Here is a 23,186-nt window from a genome sequence, read left to right as displayed (position 1 = left end):
GTGCTGCCACCACATCAGAGGAAGAGATACAGGCTCATGAAAACAGAGGTTCAAGAGATGTTGCACAACTAGATAAGTATTCAGCAATAGGGACGATGGGACATTAACATATATACTAAAGCATAGGTTGCCAAACTTTTTCGGGCCACCGCCCACTTTGCAAGACATAAATAACAGTTTGAACAAAACCATATTTCAAATACTCAATACTGTGCTGTTGACATTTCTTCTTATATTCAGACATAATGAAGTAATAAAATTTGCAAAAATATTCACAAAATAAAAGGATTTAATTTACACTTTGTATGGCTCCACTTATCTATCATACTTTCGACTGATGATTGTTGGCAAAGCACACAAAAAATAATGAAACTTATTCCTAAACCACTAGTATTTATAGATTTGAAATCTAGCCCGAATCGACTTGCATGCGATACCATCTTACTCGTGCTTTGAACAAGTCACTGCAAGCACCCATATTCCTGTCAAAACATGCTGAATTGAGTGAATTACCTACATAACAGTTGACCGACATGCTACTAGTTAAGACTCATCTGCTGCGTGGATAGACTAAAGCCTGTATGGCACGATCAATTTTTACAAGAATAAATTTTTTAAGTATATAAAAAAGAAGTTAAAATATCCTGTATGACACGTTCAATTTTTTATTTTGCATGCAAGCGCATTTTGTTCGTCCAACCACAACATTGTCCGAATAATTATAAATAATAATTAATAAATAAAATAATTACACGATATAAACAAACCTACAAAACTTAACCACAGAAAACAGTATAATAAGTTTCGAATAATATTTGCTTTGTTTTTTCCCTCTAGTTAGCAATATAAGTTAGTACTAACTAGGCTAACTAAAATTTACGATTTTATTTCTTTGTTGCCATTATTATTTTTACTTGTAATATTCATCATCATCATACGTATCAAGGATTTAGGCCTAGTATGGCCTGTTCCGGCCTTAGAAGTCATCGTTGAATCGTTTAAGAGGACGTCCTGGTTTTCTTTTTCCTAATGGCTTGTACTTTAAGGCTTGTTTTGGTAATCTTTCTGTTTTCATTCTTTGAACGTGTTCCATCCATCTATGTTTATATTTTTTAATTTTTTTCAATTACTGGTTCTTGGTTTAGTTCTTTCATAATATCTTCATTTCTTTTGTGATCAAATAGGGTATATTTGCAGTTTTTCTCATAAACTTCATTTCTGCTGTTGTTAATCTTTGTTTGTCTTTTTGTTTTATTGTCCAGATTTCGCTTCCATACATTAAGACCGGTAGGGCTAATGTATTGTATACTTTTAGCCTGGTTTGTTTTTGAACTAGGTTTGGTTTAAATATAGAGTTAATTACTCCTGTTATTTTTAAATATTTTGCAATTTTTATGTTTATATCTTTTTCATAAGTGATCATACATCCTAGGTAGTTAAATGAATTCAACTGTTCTAAGATCTTGTTATCTAATACTATTTTAGTTCTTGCTGGATCTTGTCCTTTAAAGGCCATAGTTTTTGATTTTTCCGTTGATATTATCATACCATAATCTTTGGATATCTCATTTAGATTTAAAATAGCTTTCTGTAAGTGATCTTCAGAATTTGTAATTATTATTTGGTCGTCTGCAAAGAGGAGAGTGTTTAAGTTAACTGTAGGTGAAAGTTTAATTCCTTGATGTAAATTTTTACTCCATTTTATTATTATTTCATTTAAGTAGATATTAAAAAGAGTTGCTGAGAGGGGACATCCCTGTCGGACCCCTTGGTTTCTCTCTCTTGTATATGATAGCTCATGATTTAATCTTATTTGTATTTGATTATTTTCATATATACTTGTGACAGCTTTTAGGATATTATTTGGTATTTGTCTTTCTTTTAATATGTTAAATAATATGTTTCTTTTAACTTTGTCAAATGCTTTTTCAAAGTCAATAAATGCAATATGTGTTTCTAAATTATATTCTCTTCTTTTCTCTATTATTAATTTTAGGCAGAAGGGTGGGTCTATACATGATCGTCCTTTTCTAAATCCATTTTGTACTATTACTTGTAATATTAAATTATATAAAATTGGGTTTATTTTTGTACAAATCAATTAGAAAAGTGGTTTTATATATTTTATATTTTGAAATGAAATATAACGAATATATTTGCTACTGTAAACATACCTATTATACCCATATATACATGCTCTATTTTCTCATTGACATAGAAAACTGACATCTATTTCTATCTGACATGGTAAATTTTCAAATGATTAAATAATTGAAATAGAAAATTGATAAAAAAAAATTAATCCTGTAAGATGGGCATAAGATGAATTAAAATGCAATATTTAAATTTTAAATGATTATCTAATTGCAAAATCACGAAAATAATTAATTTTTAAATATATATTATTAATTTCTTCTATAAAGAGCCACCAACCCCTAGACCACCCCCAAATGCTTCTGATCCCACTATAGCCCCCCCCCCCCCAGAAGGCTTCAGCACCCACTGGAGGGCAGTACCACCCACTTTGGGAACCTATGTACTAAAGGAATGTTCAGCCAAAGTGGCAATGCCTTTGATATTTGTATAGCTGTAGTCTCAGATCAAGAAAGATATCATACAAATGGAAAGAATGTATGATAGTGCTGTTATTATAAAACATAAAATATGAGCAAATTGCTAAAACATGACCTCCCTTTATAAGCTCATGCTTTTCCTTGAAAAGTATGGTCTGTCTCTCAACCTATCAGTATATGAGTTCCTATCAACTTTTGTAAAATCTTCACAACCATCCATAATATACTGATAAGGTGGCCAGTCCATACAAGCCATACTTTTCAAGGAACAGCATAAGTTTACTAAAGGGAGGTCATGTTTTAGCAATTTGTTTATATTTTATATAATGGTATGGGTGAGTTGGAAAAAAGAAATGGATGCACAGTGATACTGATGGACTTTGTTAAGGTATTCAATAGAATACCGCATGGAAGATTGTTGCATAAACTGGAGAATATGGGATGGAATATAAACTGCTACATATGTTATTTAGGGAAATTAACAATATATACAATATGCTCATCCGTGAACAAAAAAATCAGACGAGAAATTTGGATGATTTAATCCTGAGTTTTATTTATGAAATGCTGATTCTGTTTCATATCGTACATAGTTTGATCATTTCAAACACCTGTTTTGCCGATTATCACTGATTTTTATCATAATGGAATTATGACCAATGAGTGGAGAGAATAAGTACACATTTCATAATTAATGAGTGCTCTGTAGCTCAGTCAGTATTAGACTGAAGCCCTTTGGTCGGAAAGACTTGGTTCGATTCCCATCAATGATGGGAGGAAGCTTTATCTGGTCTCTTTCAACAAAAGGTAAATTAGCCTGTCTCATACAGAGGTAGATTTTTTTTTTTTTTTTTTTGTCCCAGAACACAAACAGATTACAGTCATGAATACTTAGGGAATGCAGCAAGGAGTAACGAACCGGCCACATTAAATTAGTTGTAAATCCCTCATTAGGGGACTCTACCTGTCCTAAAGGGATGGATGAGATCAGTCAGTCATAACTATACTGTGAAGTATCTGCAACACAACAACCTATAATAGATATTCTGCAGACATAAATAATTAGCTTACTTCTTACACAGCAATGAAATATGAAGAATTTGTCTATTAATAGTGAATTAGTAAAATGTGAAAATTTGAACAAAAAAAAAAAAATTTATTTTCCCCAAAAAATATTTCATTATACTGATTCTAACCGAACATTTTTTTTTAACCGTTTTCTGAGTTGCCACAGTATCATATGACATCACAGCCAGCTGGATTTCTATGTCCATCCAACAATGCTTCAGAGCCAATTAGAATTCAGAAGCACACTAATTTGGTTATGCATGGAAACTTAATGAGAATTTTTAATGTTTACTTATAATGGCAGAGAAAAAAATGGTTTGTTTTTTCCATACAAGCAATTTAAGGCATTCTATAAATGTTAGAATTGAAAACTACAAAAAAAATTATTATTATCATTAAAAAAAATAATAATAAATGGTCTTGTATCACTTATAAAATCCATGAATTTATTCTTCACAGACTATAAATATGCTATTACAAGCAGATATGTTAAGTAATTAACATATCTGCTTCAACACTGGTACAGAATTATATAGCATTAATAAAAGCTTATAAATTGGCCAGATCCAGGAATAAACATGTGACTATAACATGAGGCAAACGTGGTAGGTAACACACAGGCCAACATCTGATGAGCAAGATATTTATGTGAGTGGTGAACCAGTCAAATTTTTTCAAATTAAAAGTTTGCTTAAGTTAAATTGGCATCTTCAAGGGAATAACACACACACACACACACACACACACACACACACACACACACACACACACACACACACACACACACCCCTACTGCCTTAGATAAGGAGTAGTTGACAGATGGTATATGTGAATCTGTCAGATTTAAGGCAATGAGTGATATACCCATGGATCAGTCCCTTGGACATTTGTTCAATCTATACATTAATGATACCGGGAAAGATCTGACAAGAGATGTTCAACTGTTCTCTGATGAAAAGATGAACAATCGGGGATGCAACTGATATACAGCACTTACAGAATGATTTGAATAACCTGGAACAGTGGAGAAATAATAGTGGCTGTCAATTCAATGTTAGTAAGTGCAAATTATACACTCTTATGTGATCAGATCAACAATGGTATATTAAATTAGTGGGAATATGCTATGAGAAACTTATGAGGCTATGGATCTTGGACTTATGGTGAATAGGAATTTGGAGTTCAAATCAAAAATTGCAATGTTGAAAAGAAACACTGACATATAAAGATAAGGAAGTCATTTTGCATCTTTACAAGGCCTTGTTCAACCACAACTGTGCACGAATTTTGTTTCCCAGATTCAGAGGAAATAAAGTAGCTGTGGAAAGAATGCAACAGAGTTACAACGAAGAAAGAGCTATAACTCAAGTTGTTGCTCTTCATAAGTTTAATCACATAGCAATGAAAATCCATCACTTTATCCTCGAAATCTTTCTACATTCTTTGGCAAAGGGAAATACTTTTCCTCTTATCTCGTGATCCAATCTCAGCTCACTTTCATTAATAAAAGATCGCGTGACTCAACAAAGGCAAGCTGACGATCGTTGAGTTGAAATGCTGATTCTCTTCAAATGAATTCCAAAATATCTGAAATTGCCATAACAACATTCACTATCTATTTCTTAAAGTTCTAAACTTTCTGTATGTGAGGTATATGCAAAACTTTTCAACTTATTTTCTTGTAAAAGTAAAATGGGGGGGGGGGGGGGGACAGATGCCAGGATAAGTTATATTCGAGTAAATATGGTAAATAAAAAAAATTTTTTTTTAGGATATTGTTCTTACCTTTCCTATCAGGTTTGGTGCACCTTTTTACTAGTCTGATAGAATCTTTTGCAAACTGCCTGCCCGGTTCAACAAATGCCATAACTTGATCCATGATTAATTTAATTGGGATCTGAAATTTAAATTTTTTTACAATGTTTATTTAAAACATAAGTAAATAAAGAAATGATAATTCAGTCAAAAATTAATTAATAAGGATTAGGTTTTGTGAACTAATCTTCAAATATTTTACATGAATGTAACAAACAGCACAGATTTTTAATATCTAAAATCTGCTGGCCTGGTTGCCGAGTAGTTAGCATATCCACTCTCCAGCCAAAAGTTTGCGGGTTCGAATCCTGCCGTAGGCATGAATGCTTGCGATTGTCTGTGATAGTACTAGTGGTGGTAGTCGGCGGTAGATGGCGTTGGTGTAGTAGTGAGACGAAGAGTTGTAGAGTAGATGCCCTCCCTCGTGAGTCTTTGGACTCCCTGGAGGTGTGATGTAATAATAATAATCTTAAGAAAGTAGCAGTTGAATTTCCAAGGACCTCTCTTCAATACTACCACACTGAAACAATATCAAGATTTACTCAATTACAGGTTATGCAATACGCTGGAAAATTTTTAGTAAACATCAGCTGCAATTTTTCTTCAAACTGGATTGGGTCCACTGCTGGACAAAATGTCTCCCCCAATTTTCTCCATTCTATTCTATTTCATCATCAAATTCCTGATAAGTACCCTCAGTGGGTATACAGGATAATTATGATAGTACTACACGAAAAATTTAATTACTTACTTCCGATCACAATTTTATTCCAAATTAATCTGTTATCTCTCAAGATTCTAATATTATCAGATCTCATATCTCTCTCTTTTAAGGCACTTTTTACTATATCAATCCAGCTACATCTTGGTCTTCCTCTGAGTCTTTCCCTACCAACCTGGCAAAGAACACTTGTTGTTTCGCAAACCTTTCTTCTCCCATTCTGTTTTAGTGATCCAAGATTAGAATTTTAAATTAAATTCTAATTTATAAATTAGAAATAAAATACTGCACTTTAAAAATAGTTGTTCATAAATGGACTCATTTATTCTCATATTCAATATTCTAGTGGTAATATCACGGTTATTTGCCTCTGAATGCTGAAACTGTTCCTTCATCCTTCTAATATCTAGTAACTAAGTCTGCACAGAATGGTTCTGGTTCACATGTTTGTTAAAAAGGCTCATCTTAATTTATTAGTGTTTCATTATTGCAATATTCATTTGTATTGTACTTATTTCTTGAGATATAGTCTTCTGGGCACTATGGAGATCAGCTATTGTTAATGCAACATTAATTACTTAAACATTTTATGGATATGACTCTTGTTTGCTACACATTGCACTGCAATTTGAGGTAAATCTTGTAATCAAGTGACAATTGTACTGGACAGAGGAGTGCAATAAGGTAATTTTTCTGGATCTTCATCAATGGTAGACAGTAGAATGTTCTATAAAATATATTAATAACTCACTGATAGATTTCAGTTAAGTTGCATAGTAAAATAGAATCTCAGTGAAAAGATATGGCAGGTGTATCAATGCTCTGTTTTGGTTTATCTAATGATATTATTATTTTGTGACACCTCCAAAGAGTCTTAAGGACTTATCGAGGGACCTACTCTACAATTCTCCATCTCCACCACTTAATCCACAAACTACAGATTGCCACTACCATCATCTATACTAGTGGTTCTTAACCTTTTTTTTTTTTTTGTCTGGTGCCCCCTTTCAACTATTTGTATAGCCTGTCACCAGTGGCATTGCTAGACCTTTTGCCGCCCTTGTCAATACACCAAAAATGCTACAAAAAGTCAAAACGATGTATAGGGTAACATTCAAAGTGCTGCCGGGGCAGACCGCCCCCTCCTAGCTACGCCACTGCCTTGCACCCCCAGCTCAATTTTACACAAGGTATCAATAAGATAATTATAATATATTATATTATTAGGCAAATCTAAATTATCATCAACATATTTGAACTGATTAGTATCAAAGTCTAATTAAAAATTAATGACATACTAATTAACTTTTATTCAAAAAAAGATACTGTATTAAATAAGCCAATTATTAACAGTTGCCCTGAGCCTGATGAGATACTGCTCATTTTTCAATATCAGGTTCAAGTTCGACAAACGAAGTCTCAAGTCTCCTCTTTCACTTATTTGCAATCTATTATTATTATTCAGGCCTCCATGGAGTCAAAAGTCTCACTGTGGGAGTCTATTTCGCTGCTTAGCTAACAATTGCAACACGATGCTGAATCCTTTCTCGACAAAGTATGAAGAAAAAGCAATGAACAGTAATTTTATTTCTTACCAAAGCTGAGGATACTTACATTGCAGGTTTGCCCAGAATCTTTCATACCCACACTACTGAAATTGTACTCGAGCTTCAAAAATCATTTTTTAAGTCAATAAATTCTTCACACAAATTTGGATGAACAGAAGTGACATCAGAAAGAAATAGATTTATGATCCAATCAGGTATTTTGAGCTCATGAAAGTCTTTGAATCTGAAGTCTTCTTTCAGCGTCAAAAGATGGGAACAATAACAATCCAAATCTGTATCTAATATTAAATCATCATCTATTATTTGTAGACTTGGGAACTGCAGAAAATCTCATCTTGCAATACTCTGTTTGAAGAATTAATTTGCTGATAAAAAGCATTTATAATTCCTACTGCTTTAATACGATTCATGCTGCTTTCCTGCAATTTGATGTTAACCTCATTTAATTCGGTGAAAATACTGGAAAGATACATGCATCAATGTTTTCCTTTTTTAGAACATTACACATGTTCTCATCACATGAATTAAGAAATTCAAAAACAGTATCGTAGAGATCATTAAAGTGTCGCAGATGGTTTCCATTTGATAGCCATCTAACTTCAGTGTGAAGCAAAAGACGCTCAAATTCTTCATTTTCATGACAAAGTTCCCAAAAAATATGGGTATTCAATGACTGGGCTTTTATTTTATTCATTCACTGCTTTAATAACATCATCCAAAGTCTCATGTAGTCTCCCACTAAGATGTTTTGCAACTAAGTGCTGACTATGAAGAATACAGTAAATTGTAAAGATATTTGGAACTGTTTCTTTTAAATGTGCTATAAATCCACGGTGATGACCAATCATAGCTGGTACTTCATCAGTTGCATACACAATATTTATGAGAGGAATGTTTTTAGCATTAATAGTCTTCAACAACCTTAAAAATTGTAGAACCTTTTTGTTAATTTTCAGTTGTTAATTCTCAGTTACTATACAAGTTTTTGACTCATTACTGCAATATCTCTGGAAGTTACGAAAGGAAACTGTGAGCAAGGGGATGAGGAGTGGTTTCTTTGCATGGAGGGTGGTTGAGCCATGGAATGCATTGCCTGATAGAGTGGTGAGAGCAAGAAGAGTCAATGAGTTTAAGGAATGGTATGATAGACTATGTTTCCTGGGAGGGACCTCCCATGTTGAGTCTTGATAGACTTGTGTTTCCTAGGAAGGACCTCCTGCAACGAGTCTTTTGACTCCTTGGAGGCCTAAATAATATCTCCACCTGGATAATATACTCTTGCAAAGTTCACTTAGTAATTCTTCTATTTCAACATTCAGTTACCTCCCTACCATCGGCATCCATTCAAATCATTCTGCCATAAACATTGTTAATTTTACTTGCAGCATATCAAGAACTGTTGGAGATTATCTTTGGCCTGCAATGCTAATTTCCTTTCATACTATACTGATTATTACCATCCTGGCCTGTGCTTTGTACTGCTCATGTACCTGGATGCAAGCACTGGTTATATACACAAACTACCCCATATTTTCTTTCACCACTAAGATTCCTTGCATCTATCTTTTGCAGTGCAGTCTACTAACATTGCTCTCTTCAAATCAACATTCAAAATCTTATATTTAGGAATAGTGAACCTGCATCCCTTCATATCCATCCCTTATGATCTATTGGAGTCTTCATTTGAATTTTTGAAAGTCAGGACAAATATATAAATAAAAATTGTAAGTCAAGACAAATGTTAACGTTTATGCAACTAAGATTAGCATAAACAATACACAATGTGTATATGCAAAACAAACATGATCAACGTACACTGAAATACGACTGCCAAAGTAACATTAACATCTCAACTCTTGCAACAATGCCAAAATGTCTATAGAAATATCTAATTTTTGTTAAGTTCCTGAAGTTTATTCTACATCAGACTGTATTATGTTAATCAGTCTGTGGGACAATGTATATCAAATTACATAGTTCATTGGCAATAACGATATCTCCCTCCCCTACAGTGCACATTTTTCCCAAAATTAAACCTCCTGATCACCTGATTTCCCCCCTCCCTTTTTTTTTTTTTTTTTTAGCCATTTGTAAACTATAGTATGGAGAAGTATTATTTATTAGTAGTATTGGCAATAGCATTAATCAACAGGGGAAAAAAAATTCAAAACCGTGGGGCAGCGATTTTAGTGCATAGCTATCTCTGGCTAAATCTGCATCATTATAAAATTCTTTACAATGATAATGCTGTATTGTAATTAATATTCACATTATTAATATAAAATTAAAGTGATACACTGGCGGCTCGCAATCTGTACCTATCAAACAATACTGCCGTAATCTCTTATTTTTTTCTAAATAGCTCTTCCACGTATCTTTCACTGCCAGTCTGAAAGCGATCCTCCAAGTTAACCCCTCATGAACCAACTATCCCCGTTAACATAATTTGGGCAAAGAGAAATATCAGACGATACAAGTGAAATATGTAAAACATGGAAGTACAGTATTTCCAAATTTATTGCGATATTCTTTCACAGAAAATACATTCATTTTTCTTTTAAAAATCCCTCTGATTTATTAATTAGTTGTAGAAAGAATTTCATAAAAAGATCATTTTATGACTCAATAATTTAAAAATTCTCTTCGGAACAGATGTTTGCTAAACGAATGCTATAAATATATTGTCACTATAATTTTATTTAAAACAGTAGGCAGTAATAACATCGTCGCATTATATTTTAATATATACTGCAAAATAAAACTATCGTTTATACTCACAAAACCACTACACACGATCAGGATATAATACAAAAGAACAGCCAATGGTAAAATTCATACTTCTAAACTACGTCACAACGTATCCCTGCCACGTCAACTCTGATAAACACAGTACGTGGTTACTTAACTTGGCACTGTTTTGGACCTTTGAACGAATCCATTCTCTAAAATACAAAAATGCCACATGCGCAAACTAAAACAAAGTAAAAAAACAAGTGGAGCAAGTCTCTCGAATCACATATAGCGCATCTATTCCCCGTGTTTTTTTAACTGATTACACTGGCCAACAAAAAAAAAATTTTTTTTCTGCTGATTATGATCTGACACTTCTTTTTTTACTAATTTCGGTGCGCTGATTTCAAATATCAAACCCATTTTTCTCTATTACGTCAGGTTTTTCCTCTATGGCATTTTCTTTTTGCTAATTTGTAAGTTTTTGATAATTTTAAGGAGGCAGTACTATTTAGAGGATCAAAAAAATCGATTTTTTAATATTATTTTCTGAAAGTATGTACTTTTAAAAATCTGTTCCTAACTTTTTGTCAAGAAATTCGAAAAATTCCCGAAGATATAGCCTATTATTCAAAGCGGTGCGCAGATCAGAATCGGAGCGCTCACCGCTCTCGCTTGTTAGTAAACGAATAAATGCGTAAGAACCTGCAACGGTACGTACTGGCGCTTTGAATGCGAGGGAGGCCGATAACCGACATAATACATTTAGGTGATGAAAAGTAGGCGATGACAACTGCCTAAAACAAATGAATGCTATATGCGTCATAGCGGACAAAGAACGATCGAAATCAGTTAATCGTCAATCGATCGTGAAAGTATGATGAGCGCTTAAAACGTTTCAATAAAGTCTCTGGTTTTTTTTGTTTTATTAATTGTATGTCAGTCGGCAGTGAAGAAAATACATCATGTCTACTACTCAAAATCGTGTCAATAGTGTAGATTCCTTCTGCTACATTTGTGGCAGCTTTACTGTTCCCAGTCAAAGGACAAATATCACTGATTTCGTTAAGAAAGTGTACTTTGCATACTTTGACGTAAAAATTGCAGATCAGGACAAGTCATGGGCTCCAAATGAAGTGTGTAAGTCATGTGTAGAAAATTTACGACAGTGGAGCAAGGGAAAACGCCAAAAATTAGCTTTTGGCATTCCAATGATTTGGCATGAACTGAAAAATCACGTAGATGATTGCTATTTTTGTTTAGTTCAGACTTCTGGTTATAATAAGAAGAATAAGAAAAAAATTGTGTATCCAAATTTCGACTCAGCAATTCGGCCAGTTGCTCATTCCAATGAAATAGCCATGCCAATTTATAAAGGACATCCTTTACTTCAGAACGAGCATAATCGGGATATGCCAGATGTTCTTGAGGAGCAAGACCCGGATGTTGATTTAGACAATGAAAATTTAATTTCTAGTTCTGGATCGCAACGTTTTACTCAAGCGGAATTGAATGACTTAGTAAGAGATTTGGGCCTATCGAAGGAATCATCCGAATTATTAGCTTCAAGATTAAATGAAAAAACTTACTGGAGCAAGATACGAAGATAACTTTTTATCGTAGCAGGGAAAGTAATCTTGTACAATATTTTAAGCACGAGTGTGGGTTTGTTTACTGTAACAATGTGTCAGGTTTACTAACTGAAATGAGTGTTGTACAATATCATCCAAATGAGTGGGGTTTAATTATCGACAGTTCAAGCAGAAGTCTCAAGTGTGTCTTACTACACACTGCGAATGTATATGGCTCAATTCCTATTGGCTATTCAGTCCACTTAAAGGAAACATATGAGGACATTAAAAAGGTTCTGAAGTTATTAAAATATACAAACCATAACTGGATCAACTGTGTGGATCTTAAAATGGTGAACTTTTTACTTGGCTTTCAAAGAGGATATGCAAAGTTTCCGTGTTTTCTATGCTTCTGGGATAGTCGAGCTAGAAACCAACACTGGAGTCAGAAACATTGGCCACTTAGAATATCCTTAAATGTTGGAGAACAGAATGTTATAAATCAACCTTTAATCGACAGAGAAAAAATCATTCTTCTACCTCTACACATCAAACTAGGTGTTATGAAGCAGTATGTTAAAGCTTTAGATTTACAAGGTGACTGTTTCCAATACATATGTGAAAAATTTCCACGACTTAGTTATGAAAAAATTAAAGCCGGTGTATTTGATGGACCGCAAATTAGAACTTTAATGAGAGACCCAAATTTCATCAACTCTATGAACGAAATTGAGAAAAAGGCCTGGACTTCATTTACGATGGTTGCGAATAATTTTCTTGGAAACAAAAAAGCGTGCAATTACAAAGATCTAGTGGAAACAATGCTTGAAAATTTCCAGCGCCTCGGTTGCAGCATGAGCATAAAGCTTCATTTCCTATACAGTCATCTTGATAGATTTCCAGAGAATTTAGGTGCTGTAAGCGATGAACAAGGCGAAAGATTTCATCAAGACTTAAAAACTATGGAAGATCAGTACCAAGGAAGATGGGATTCTCACATGATGGCCGACTACTGTTGGAGTATTCAAAGGGATTGCCAAAACAGAACACACAGCAGAAATTGCTACAAACAAAAATTTATTTTGTTTTATAAATATTCCTGTAATTTTTAATGAATATTTTAAGTAGTTATGTATCTAATTATCGGCCTCTCCCGCATATAAAGCGCCAGTACGTGCCGTTGCAAGTTCTTACACATTTATTCGTTTACTAACAAGCGAGAGCGGTGAGGGCTCCGATTCTGATCTGCGCACCGCTTTGAATAATAAGCTATATCTTCGGGAATTTTTCGAATTTCTTGATAAAAAGTTAGGAACAGATTTTTAAAAGTACATACTTTCAGAAAATAATATTAAAAAATCGATTTTTTTGATCCTCTAAATAGTACTGCCTCCTTAAAATTATCAAAAACTTACAAATTAGCAAAAAGAAAATGCCATAGAGGAAAAACCTGACGTAATAGAGAAAAATGGGTTTGATATTTGAAATCAGCGCACCGAAATTAGTAAAAAACAAGTCTCATATAAAAGTCAGCAAAAATGGTGTTGGTCAGTGTTATTAATCATTATTACTTCATAGGCTGAGTAGGAGTAATAATGTGCATGGAATGAATTTGAAGGATTAATCTGAAGCGGTGGTTCTCAACCTTTTATGCTTCACGTATCCTTGGAAATGTGTATATAACTGGTGTCAGTAGCGCACTCAGAATTTAATCTTGGTGGGTGGGGAAGAGGTCCGAGTTGAGTAGACGATTTGAGAATGACTGAGCATCTGCAATGATCGCTAATTCACAAGTAATATAGAAATAGAAGACACGACACGACATAAATAAAAAAAAAAAAGAAATTTAATTAGGAAAAGATTTTTGGAACATTTTCTAGTGTATTTTTTCCCCTTTTTCTTTGGGAGATCCATGACCCCCTTGTCCTCCCCTATGGGTGGGCCACTAACTGGTGTACCCCTCGTATAGATAGATAGATAAAACTATAGTTATAGCATACTGTTCAAAACAATTAGGGGATAGTTTGGTTTCCTTGTAAATTATAGTTATATAAATAATTTACAAATGTAACACATTTATTTTATAAAAATAAAATAAAATAAATCAGATAACGCCATTCATTCCCCTAATAACTTATAACCTTTGTTGCTGGATGGACCCCAATCCCATGGATTATAATCCCTTCATCTCTATGAAAAATGGCTTAAATTAATGAGAGTTTATCGAGCACCTGGCTCAGCCGTTTTAGGGCAGTGTGGGAGCGTCTGTACCGATGAGCAGGGCCGCTTTCGGGCGCTTGTGTTTCCACCTATCGGTTTCATCGTAGTTAGATAACTCTCGAATGAGTTGCTTGGGATGAATAGCTGCTTTGGTAAAATATGTAATGGCAGTATCACGAAGAAACACGAGAATATCCAGAATGTCAGCGTCTCGGTGGAGGAGAGTATTCCTGACAGACCACGGAGCATTGAATATCATATGGAGACCTTTGTTCTGGATAACCTGTAGCTTTTTGATGTTGCCAGGGGAGGTGTGACCCCAAGCCAGAGATCTGTAAGTTAATGTGGGTCTAGTGATTGCTTTGTAGATCTGTAGTTTGTTTTCGGTGCTGACACGGCTTCTTCGGTTGAGAAGAGAGCAAAGTTGCATAAATGCGGAGCTTAACTTGCTGCAGGCATAATCAATGTGAGAGTTGAGATGGTTATCTAGTTGAATACCTAGATATTCGGTGCTGGATTTCCATGGGATAGCTGTGTTGAAAAGTTTGACTTCTTCGTAGTGGTATGCCTTCTGTCTTGTGAAGAAAATGGGAGTGCTTTTGTCAGCATTCACAGCTATTCTCCATTTCCTGAGCCATTTTTCTAGGTTTGTTGCTGCAGTTTGTAAGCGCTGCATAGCTAAGTACGGTCTGAGATATCTACTCAGAATTGCTATATCGTCCGCATAGCAAACTATGTGGTTGATGTCGTGCTAGGGACGTCAGCAACATAGATGTTAAAAGCAGCGGCGAGAGCAACGAGCCTTGGGGAACGCCCGCAGTGATTCTTGTCGAAGAGGATTTGAGTTCTCTTAACTTGACCTGAAATTTCCTAAGGAGTCAATAATCTGAGTAAGGTATAGTGGAACATTTGCTGTAAACAATTTATAGATGAGGTCTTTGTGCCAAACCTTATCAAAGGCTTTTGCAACATCTAAAAAGAGAGCTCCTGTATGTTGTCGTCAGTTAAAGCCGGTTGTGATGAATTCCGTCAATCTGTGAATCTCTTGTGACCTGAAATTTCCTAAGGAGTCAATAATCTGAGTAAGGTATATAGTGGAACGTTTGCTGTAAACAATTTATAGATGAGGCCTTTGTGCCAAACCTCATCAAAGGCTTTTGCAACATCTAAAAAGAGAGCCCCTGTATGTTGTCGTCAGTTAAAGCCGGTTGTGATGAATTCCGTCAATCTGTGAATCTCTTGTGTAGTACTGTGCCCGGTTCGAAACCCAAACTGCTCTTTCGGAATTATATTGTTTTTGTTCACCACATCTTGAAGTCGATTGAGGATGACTTTTTCCACAATTTTTCCCAAACATGAAAGGAGACTGATGGGGCTGTAACTTTGCGGTAATTGAGGCGCTTTTCCTGGCTTATGAATGAGGATTATGTCTGCTTGTTTCCATCGGGCAGGAAAATAATTTAATCTGAGTATTGCATTTATAATGGCCACCAAATGCATGACAGCTTTGTGCAGAAGGGTCTTAAAAGTCTTGTTAGTAATCTCATCAGGACCGGGGCTTTTTATTATTAAGTTTTCTTATTATTGATTAAACTTCGTTAGGCGAGGTGTGACAAATATTTTCACGGCTGCAGGGTTGACAAAGCGCAATACCAATTCATCGGCGGATTTTCTCAATGAAGGGCAGTTCTGCATATATGTAGTTTGGTCTGCACTGAAGTTCTAATGCATCTGCAAGAGCCTCTGCCTTTTCATTGTCCCTATAAACTACACCTCTTTCTCCATGAATGGGCTGGATATTGGAACGATCTGTAGGGGAGACCTTTTGCAAGTTTCCATAAAGAGTTATCTTCAGCTTTCAGGGAACAAAGTTTTCTTTCCCATTGCTCATTTCTGTAGTCTTTTAGTACATAACGAAGGAAGTTTGATGCTCTATTCAGCTCTCGGGTGTCTTGAGGAGATAGCGTGTTGTGAAAATGGCTTCTTATTTTGTTTTTGTTTCTGATTACAGCAAGGATTTCTTCTGAAAGTAGGCTTGCTTGTGCTGGGGTGGAAAAAGGAGAGGCTGCGGCTAAGCCAGTTTGAATTTTGCTTTCTAGGTTGTTGACTATCGCGTCAATTTCTTCACAGGAGGAGATATTTGGTACTGAATCTATGATAATGTTGATTGTAGACTTGAATTTTGTGAAATTAATAAAGAATTGCCTGGGAATGAGTTCCGAATCCTCTCCCAGTTTTAAAAGTACTGGGTTCTGGTCTGAACTGAGGTCGTTAATCACTTGCAGCTGGAATTGATGAGATGTGTTTTTGAATATAGCTAGGTCTAATACATCGGGCCTTCCGTGTGTTCCATAGCGTGTTGGTTCAATCGGACCTGTGATGATAATATTTCTCAGAATAGCAAAATTCCATAAGGGATGCTTTGAATTTAGATATCCTGTCACTATTGTTGATTCCATAGTGTCAAGCAGCTGATAAAGATCAGAGGATAGCAGAGTTCTGCCTGGAGGGTTATAAACAGAAAATATTTTGAAAATGCCTGCATTATTGGTGTGAATTTCTATGCCAGTTTTTTCCAGATTGGTTGTAGGGATCTCTTTTATTTCATTGTAACGGATGTTTTTCTTGGCAAAGATCGCACTGCCTCCACCTCTGGCATTGAGCCTGTCATTTCTGAAATGAGTAATTCCTCAGCTTGGGATTATCACAGGGCCGTAGATGAGTCTCACTGATTAATAGGATATCAATTTTGAAGTGATCAGCAAATTCTTGAAATTCTATAATGTAGTTACTGAGCCTATTAGCTTTCCAGAATGCGACCTGTGTGGAATTTATTGTGATGGCCGGATTATCCATTAATGATTGAGAATATGACTTGGGTATTTTTGAGAAATCTGTTTGTATCAGCATGGTTTGGATTTGATTTGCAAAAATCTGTTAACATTTCTTCTAAAATGGCAGCAAGCATCGCAGCAGAGTTTTGACTGCTTGGTATAGTTTCTTCCGATTTGGTGTGTGAGGAAACCACTGAGGCGTGCGATCGGTTACTTGTAGAAGCTCGCAAAGGGTTTTCTGGTTGGGCCGCACCCGGTAGTTCGCCAGGTGCGGCCCAACGCAATTTGCGCATTTAGCGGGAGTAGTGGTGGTTTAAAACATGTATGAGAGGGTGATTGCCTCCACATTTAATGGACTTGTGCTCTGCCCCCTACAAAGCTTCTGCGCATGCCCATATTTCTGGCAGCGTTGGCATTGACCTGCAGATGCTTTCCTTCTGAGAGGCTCTGTCTTAATTACTAGGTTACAAACAATTTTTAGGTCATATATTTCTATCTGGTCTTTATTAATTTCTACTAAAACCAGGGGCATGGGATGTTTGTCTGCACAGTACATGCGCGAGACTTTTATAGGTTTTAAGCCTTGTGACTTGAGGTCAGCATCTATCTCCTGTGACGTTATTATTTCCACTAGACCTCTAATTATTACCTTTAATTTTTTCTCGCTTTTTAGCTGGAATGTATGATATGGAACTTTCAGCTCATCCATAAATTTAGTAAGCAGACGGTAGTCCGATGCTTCTGGTTTAATGCGAACACCTTCATCTGAATTTTTAGCAGAGGTGAACTTGATTTCGGTGTTCTTCATCATCTACACTACTGTGGACCATTTGTCTTTAGATCTTAGAATCACTGGTGAAATTCTTTCTTTGGGCTGAGCCGCTGCTCCCTGAAGATGCTCTTTCAATGGGCTGTACCGATGTGTCCATCTGTGCTATTCTATCTTTGGGCTGAACCTCTGCTTGTGCTGTTGTTTCAGGTTCTGTAGCTAGAGACTCCTTCTTATGCTTTTTTTTCTACTGACCACCTGATAGTCTGTATAGTCATTTGGGTCCATTAGGGGCTGTCCGATAGCTGGCAACATAATCTCCGTGGAGCTATCTTGAGAAGTGCTGGAAAGTGGATCAGGGGGTTGGTAGTCCTTTGATTCCACTTCAGTAATCTGGTGTATCTTTACCCTACTGGGCCATTTGGAGTTAAGGAGGTATCCAACATTCCCCTAATAGGAAGTAGGCGAAGCCTTTATACCGTATCTGGTTTTCAGAGACTGAGTGGGCAGTTCAATCTTCAGCGGTAGCCAATCAGAGATAGCTGGTCTATATCTACCACTAATTGTAGGCGGCTACTGATGAAGAGACCAGCAAGTGCTGCCATCTGTAGGTTCCTAACCCTAACAGGATATGTTATTGCCTGAAACAATGTGGGTACTATGGTCGGTGGATTTTCTTGAGTTTACGAGACGAAAAATCCGAGTTTTTGCGAGTAAAAACCCGCTTGTCCATGCCAGATCGAATAACTCGGGAACAGGTCAAAGATAGTCTTAGAAAACGTTCCTCCAGTCAGCAACTAGACTTGAACCTAGGTCTACCATTGAGCGACCAAGTGCAGAAGATGCAAACGCTACTGTCAGTGAGCTACACAGGTCCCTACATTTATTTTAAAATATTCTTATTATACAACAGTGGAGAACACACAACTGCATACAAAATCATGTTAAGACTTGTCAAAACGTGTCTTAGCCGTATTTGCATATTTGTATAAAAGAGTGGCTTGTTGTGCTCGCTTCCACAGTGCATCATTATCACATCAATTGTAAACTTGTGTCACCTAACCCAATATTTTGTTAGAAATGGCAGAATAACACGATATCCCAGAATCCATGGTTTGCAGAGTCATTGGTCGATTAGAAGCCGGACGAACACAGCAATTTGTCTCTCAAACATGTAGAGTATCTCAAAGCATAATTTCGAGACTTTGGAATAGCTTTCTGTAGACGGGAAATGTTTGCCGAAGACAAGGTCATCAACAACTCGAAGAGACGATCAGTATTTGTCATTACATGCCAGAAGATATTGAACATTTAACGCAACACAACTTGAAGCGAACTTGCCGAAGCAACAGGGAGGCTGGTATCAACACAGACAGTAAGAAATCGCCTTCATGCCATAGATTTATATACTCAAAGACCAATGGTTTGCATTCCACTTACTGAAAATCACAAAAGAGCCCAAAGAATTTGGGCACAGGAACACTGCAATTAGACAAATGAGGTTGGGCTCGTGTACTTTTTAGTGACGAGTCCAGGTTCAGTCTGCAACCTGATAACCGACTTATCTTGATATGGCGTGAAAGTGGCACAAGAAATATTCCACTGTTCGTTCGTGAAAGATCCCCAACGTCAAGGTGGGAGTTTGATGGTATGGGATGGAATAAGTATAGTGACCATACTGATCTTTATTTTATCAGAAACAGTTCCTTAATAGTCCAAAGATATCACGATGAGATTTTGAAACCTATAGATCGTCCATATACTGCTGCTCTAATTGGCCAAGAATTCATTTTTATGGATGACAATGCTCGTCCACCCGTACAAATTTCGTACAAGAGTGGTTTGAGGAAGAAGGTAATGAAAGAACGGACTGGCCTGCCTGTTTACCGGATTGTAATTTAATCGAACATACCTGGGAGCGTTTCTGCTCGACTGGTGCCACCACGATCGCTTCAAGAGCTCGAGATTGCTCTCACAGAAGAGTCGAGAAATATCCCACAAGAAGTGTTTGATCAAGTTATCCGGTCCATGCAATCAAGATGTACCGCTGTTTTGGCTGTTAAAAATTAACAGTAGCGTTTCTGTGCATTCTTGTTGTTATTCATGTTAAAATTATTTCACGCTAAAATGTATAATTTGTTAAATTTGTAATAAATATCGATTATTTAAACAACATCTCATCAATTACGCTCTATCCATAAGCAAGAAATAATTATTAATGTATAAAACACCCAATAGTTATAATTATTTGCAGAAATTTATAATTATCCGAGAGGAACTAAAATTGTTTTGAGCAGTATATCATAATGGGAATAAAATAAAAAACACACACATGTACACATTAAATTTTGTATTAAAAATGACATAATCGATAAACACAAAGCATCATATGAACAATTAACAAATCTTATAAACATGTTATTGGGTAATCATTGAGATGGTTGCGCTTGTTTACGCTAGCACAGTTCATCAATGGTCGGGTTAGCTTGCTAAGGTAAAATCGCAAGTCATCATCAACATCCAGCTTGTTCCTATATATTTTTTAAAGCAGTTAAAGATGAAAAACCAGTTTCACATAAACAAGTTGTTGTGAAAGCTAACAAATATTTGACTGCAGTTTTTGACAAAGTCAGATATTCCTTCTCTATTTCAATCCAAAAATTAATCAATGGTTTTTTGGAATGAATGCTATTTAAATTATTGTCGCAAGATATCTCAATCAACTCATCTTTATTGGACAATGGAAGATTTTCCAAATCAAATGTGAAGGGGTCTCGAATCTATTCTTGTGTTTCATCAGGAGATGTAAATATTGCCTTATAAGAGTTTTAAGAGAGTATTTAAGTGAACGATTAATTGTTGTCCGATGTCTTCAAAGTCTGCAATCGTTTGCTCATTTTGTTTAAGAAATAATTCTAGTCGCTGAAATTGATTACATCTGTTCTTTTTAATTCTGTTTTCCCAGGTATACTGTATAAATAAGTTCCAAATATTAATTAATTTAAAAATATCATAAAAATGCTAACCGTAGAAGCCATTATAAGTCTTGTAATATCAAAGAAAGTAGAATTTCGTGGTCCATGAAAAAAAAGGCGTACTTCATTGTGGAGTTCAAATAAATGGCGAAGAGACTTTCCTCGTGACAACCAACATACTTCTGTATGGAGCAGTAGTCTCTTATGCAAGCTACCCATTTCTTCACAGATGATTGAAAAACGTCGAGACTTCAACGGTCGGGTTTTGATGAAATTAATCATTTGCACGCTTTCATCCACAACTCTTTTTAAATCCTCAGGGAGAAATTTAGCTATCAGCACTTCATAGTGAAGACAACAATGTGAGAACTTACATTCTGGTGCAACTTGTTTTACACGACCTGTTAGTCCTGCGATATAACCACTCATTGCTTTTGCTCCGTTATACAGAAATACAGTTTATCAATTCAAGGTTGTTTTCGGCAAAAAATGAATCAGTCATATATTACAAATATCCTCACCCGTAGTAGAAGTTTTGAGAGGCGTAAAAAAAATATCTTCAAATATTGCATCCTGGAATTTTCCACGCACAAAAACAAATAATCGAGCTAGCCCAGGTACGTCTGTCGACTCATACACTTGTATGGCAAACCATGGGCTACGATAAATAGATTGAATGAGTTGGTCCTTAATATTACAGGCAATATCTTTAATTCTCCTGGAAACTGTCTTTTGACAAAAGTATGGTTCTGACAAGGTTTGTCTCTTTATGACCAAATATACAAGAAGCTATTTCTTCCATTGCTGGAAAAATGAGTGATCGCCTATAGTGTGAGCCTATCCAGCTTTGGCAATTTTAAGGCTTACTGTATAAGACGCTTTAAGTGCACTTACATTTTCTTCTACACTGGAAAAATGCTTAATTGTGGTTTTTCTACTACTCAAGTCTTCCAAAAGATGTTAAAAATAGCTTAAGGGCTTATTTTTTAAATGGTCATGTTTTGTTTCTAAGTGTCGCCGTAAAAGAGACGGGAGGGAGAATTAACAACCGTGTATAGACTTGAACTACAGCGACGAGCTTTGTCTCTCAGTTCTCAGAAATTAATCAGTATCAGTGTTGCCAACTTAGCGACTTTCTTACTAGATCTAATGACTTTTGAGCTCTCACGGCATATCTCCAAAACTTTTACCATGTACCCCCCCCCCCAAGGGATACGCGTACACCACGTTGAGAACCTCTAATTTGGAGGAAGTATTGGAAGAGAGAACTGATGTATAGAATGAAAACTAAGTATAATAGTTCTTCTCAGTGCGTGAGCGCACGCGCGCGCGCAAAATTCGTGATTAAGGCGGAGGGATCGTGAATCAAATGAGTAGAAGTGAGAATCACTAATGAATAAATGACTGTCATTTCACGGGGACAAATGTGAATGCAGCTATCCCAAGGAGATATAAGATCTGTGTACGACAATGTCAAATGTATCATTAACAAGGGTAAAGAACTTTTAACATCCACTAGTTCTAGAACAATAAGGGACGGGTGATCATTATGGGTGATTTTAATTATGGTCATATAGATAGGAATGAAGAGAGTTTTTAGGTAAAAAAAAATGAATTTCTTGAGTTCTTGACAGACAACTCAAGATGGGATGCAAACTATACATTTGGTAAGGAGACCCATACAGGAAGTAGAGGAGATGAGAGATCTGTGAGTGTCGGTGGAAAAGCATCTGAAGTTCAGGGGCCACATTGCAAAGGTGCAAATTCATCACATCACATCACAGTATGACAAGAATGCATATGACCTGGGAGCAGAAATAAAGAGGTCATCGTTCCGTTGTGTAAGGCCTTGGTCGGGCTTCATACGGATTATTGTACACAGATTTGGTTATTTGGTTTTCGTGGTGGTGATGATGATGATATATTAGAAAGGATCCAGAGAAGATTCATGATAGTGGTAACTGGGCTTTGTAATGTGGGATATGAAGACCGATTGAGGGCACGTGCAATTTGCAAAGTCTCGTGAATAAAAGGAGAGGGGATATGATTAAGATATATAAGTTGGTTGCTCTTAATTTATACAGAAGAAATTTTTCACAGGGGAGAAGGGGATAGAACAAGAAGCCATCACAGGAAACTATATAAAGAGGATGGGAGAAAAGGCGTAAGGAGCAAGTTCTTTGCATGGAAAGTAGTAAATATTGAACGAGTTTGAAGCAATGACTTGGTAGCTTTGTGTAAGATAGTGCATACTTCCCAGAATGAGTCTTTGACTCCATGTCAGTCTGACGCTAATAATAATAATAATAATAATAATAATAATAATAATAATAATAATAACA

The 23,186-nt window shown here is 35.9% G+C and overlaps 1 protein-coding gene across 2 annotated transcripts in view; it reads right to left on the bottom strand.

Moving 5' to 3' along the window:
* Positions 1–10,644, bottom strand: part of LOC150093818 (protein transport protein Sec61 subunit gamma-like) — a 31,327-nt gene extending 20,683 nt beyond the window's left edge. The window contains exons 1-2 of one of the 2 annotated variants that reach the window (XM_090412768.1): positions 10,524–10,644; positions 5,427–5,538 (exon numbers count right to left, since the gene is read on the bottom strand). In XM_090412768.1, the coding sequence (XP_090268894.1) occupies positions 5,427–5,520 (94 nt within the window). In that variant the 5' untranslated portion in view covers positions 5,521–5,538; positions 10,524–10,644. The remainder of the gene's footprint in view (positions 1–5,426; positions 5,539–10,523) is intronic. The other variant, XM_090412767.1, reaches the window with a different exon arrangement.
* Between the last annotated feature and the right edge of the window lie 12,542 nt (positions 10,645–23,186).

This window comes from Typopeltis vanoorti, chromosome 23 (genome assembly GCF_054136105.1).
Source record: "Typopeltis vanoorti isolate ZY-2024b chromosome 23, IOZ_Tvanoo_1.0, whole genome shotgun sequence".
NCBI lineage: Eukaryota > Metazoa > Arthropoda > Arachnida > Uropygi > Thelyphonidae > Typopeltis > Typopeltis vanoorti.
The sequence above is the reverse complement of the archived record's forward strand: the minus strand, read 5'-3'. Positions and strand labels throughout refer to the sequence as shown.